At 27.8% G+C, this 2,234-nt stretch overlaps 1 protein-coding gene across 1 annotated transcript; it reads right to left on the reverse strand.

Moving 5' to 3' along the window:
- Positions 1–417: 417 nt before the first annotated feature.
- On the reverse strand, positions 418–1,326 carry LOC106792699 (the record flags this gene model as incomplete). The annotated part of the gene is made up of 2 exons (XM_014759201.1): positions 951–1,326; positions 418–664 (listed from the first exon to the last, which is right to left on the reverse strand). Coding segments are annotated over exons 1-2 (623 nt in total), but the record flags the coding sequence as incomplete, so codon positions are not given.
- Between the last annotated feature and the right edge of the window lie 908 nt (positions 1,327–2,234).

The raw sequence follows: 2,234 nt of genomic DNA on the forward strand, positions 1-2,234 counted from the left end.
CCCTTACTAGGGACCTTATCAGCAGCTAAAAAATTTGTATTATGACTCTTTTGTAAATATTTTAATTAGTTTTATTTTTTTTTTTTTTTTTGCCTTGATCATTTACAGTTCTTGTGTCCATACATATAGTCTTTTTTACAAAGTCATACATTTCAAAAAAATTTAACATATTACAATATAATTTGATCCTAAAACACCTTATCTTGTCACACGTGTTCAAATACTGATTCTATCTAGACTAATGTTTAATAATCTAGGTATCTTCAGTATTATGATGTCTTCTATTTATGTGTCCTGTTATAATAATTGAATTTTAAAATTTCATTATAGATGTTGTTTAGATTGTTCGTGTCTGTCCTATGGGTTACTGTATTGTTCTTCGTTATGTTGTACAATTCGCTTATGTTCCTTTTGTACCAGTTGTCTTCTCTATCTAAAATAGCTGTATCTTCAAATTTAAACTCGTGTCTTGTTTTAAAATGGTGTTTAACTACCAAAGTAGTATTACTTTTTTGAACATTCGTAGGTTTACAATCATTCCTATGTTGTTCTATTTTTTTTTTTAATTTTTTTTTGGTTTGCTCTATGTAACGTTTGTCACATTCACATGGTATTTTGTTAACTAAGTTTGATTGTTTTAGTTTATCAACCTTGTCCTTTATTTCTGTAAATATTGAATTTATTTTAACTAGAGTATAAAATACTAGTTTCACATTATTTTTTTTTAAAATATTTATTTATTTTATTCGACAAAAATTTTATAAACGGGAACTTAATTATTTTTTTGCTGTTCTGTTTTTTTTTCTAAACTTTATCTATTTTAAACTTATTAAACACCATGTGTATGAGACTCTTTAAGTATTTATTATTTTTTAAGATAAGTTCTGTTCTTTTCTTATTTTCGAAATGGAATTTTTTACTACTTAATGTCAGTGCTCTAAATAATAAACCTTTAATTACCCTAATTTTTTTGCTCATTGGATTATTCGAATTATAATTTCTACATCTACCAGAGCTTGTAGGTTTAACATACCAGTTCGTTACAATGGAATCGTCTTTGTTTCTTATAATATTCATATCTAGGAAGAATAAGGTTCTATTATTCTCTAACTCCATTGTGAATTGGATCTTATTATTGACACTATTGAAGGTCTTTAGTGTTTGGTCCATTCCATCTGTAGGTATTGCTTTGACAACGTTATCAACATAAACCTTCAGGAAAGGAACAAGAAAGGGTGACCTGCCTTTAATTTTTTTTAAGATATAATTCATCACTGGATTAGCTCGCACTGGGCTCGCTGGATTACCTATTCTAGAGCTATCCATTTGTAGGTAGAAGGACCCGTTGAACTGAAAGTAGCTCGATTCTATACAAAATTGTACTAGTTTAACCAAGATATTCTTTGGGACTTTTATAAATTTTGCAAGTTCTTTTTAATTCTCATTAATTGTTTTTAATACTAGTTCTTTTAAAATGTTTGCAAAAAGGGAGATTACATCCAATGATACAAGTATGCACCCTTTTGGAAATTTTATATCTTCTATAAACTCTGCAAACTTAAACGAATTTTTGTTGGAAAAAACAAGTTCGTTTAAGGTAGATTTTGTTAACGTCTGATGAAAAAATTTTGCTATTTTATAGCACGGTGACCTTATGAAACTCACACCCGGCTTAAAGCACATTCCTTTTTGTGAGGTTTTTTTAATACATACAGTTTTGGCGCGACTGAATTATAAGATCTCAGGTTTTTTTCCATTTCTTTTGAGATGATGGATTCATTTTGTAATTTGATTATTAAATTATTCGCTAATTTTTTAAATTCGTGGGTAGGATTCTTGCTTAATATACTGTATGTGTTTCTATCTTCTAAGAGTTTTTTTAGTTCTTTGATGTATTCCTCCTTTTTCATGATAACTGTGTTGTTTCCTTTATCTGGTCTTGTTATCATTAAGTTCGGATTCTGTTTCAAGAAATGTGTTGTTGTTAGATAGTCTTCTTTTGTTTCATTCTTCCACAGTTCTTGGTTTTTATATTTTGGTATTTATTTAAATCATCAAATCCCGTTCCATTTGAATAAAAGTAATTAACACATTGTATCTTTTTCTATTTAAATAAAAGTACTTAACTCATGAAATTTTGTTTTTATTTAAATAAAAGTACTTAACTCATCAAATCTTTTTTTATTTGATGAATAGTACTCTACTCACCAAATCTCTTGCTATTTGAATGTTAG

This window comes from Polistes canadensis, unplaced genomic scaffold, assembly GCF_001313835.1.
Source record: "Polistes canadensis isolate GaletaPanama2010 unplaced genomic scaffold, ASM131383v1 scaffold_566, whole genome shotgun sequence".
Lineage (NCBI taxonomy): Eukaryota > Metazoa > Arthropoda > Insecta > Hymenoptera > Vespidae > Polistes > Polistes canadensis.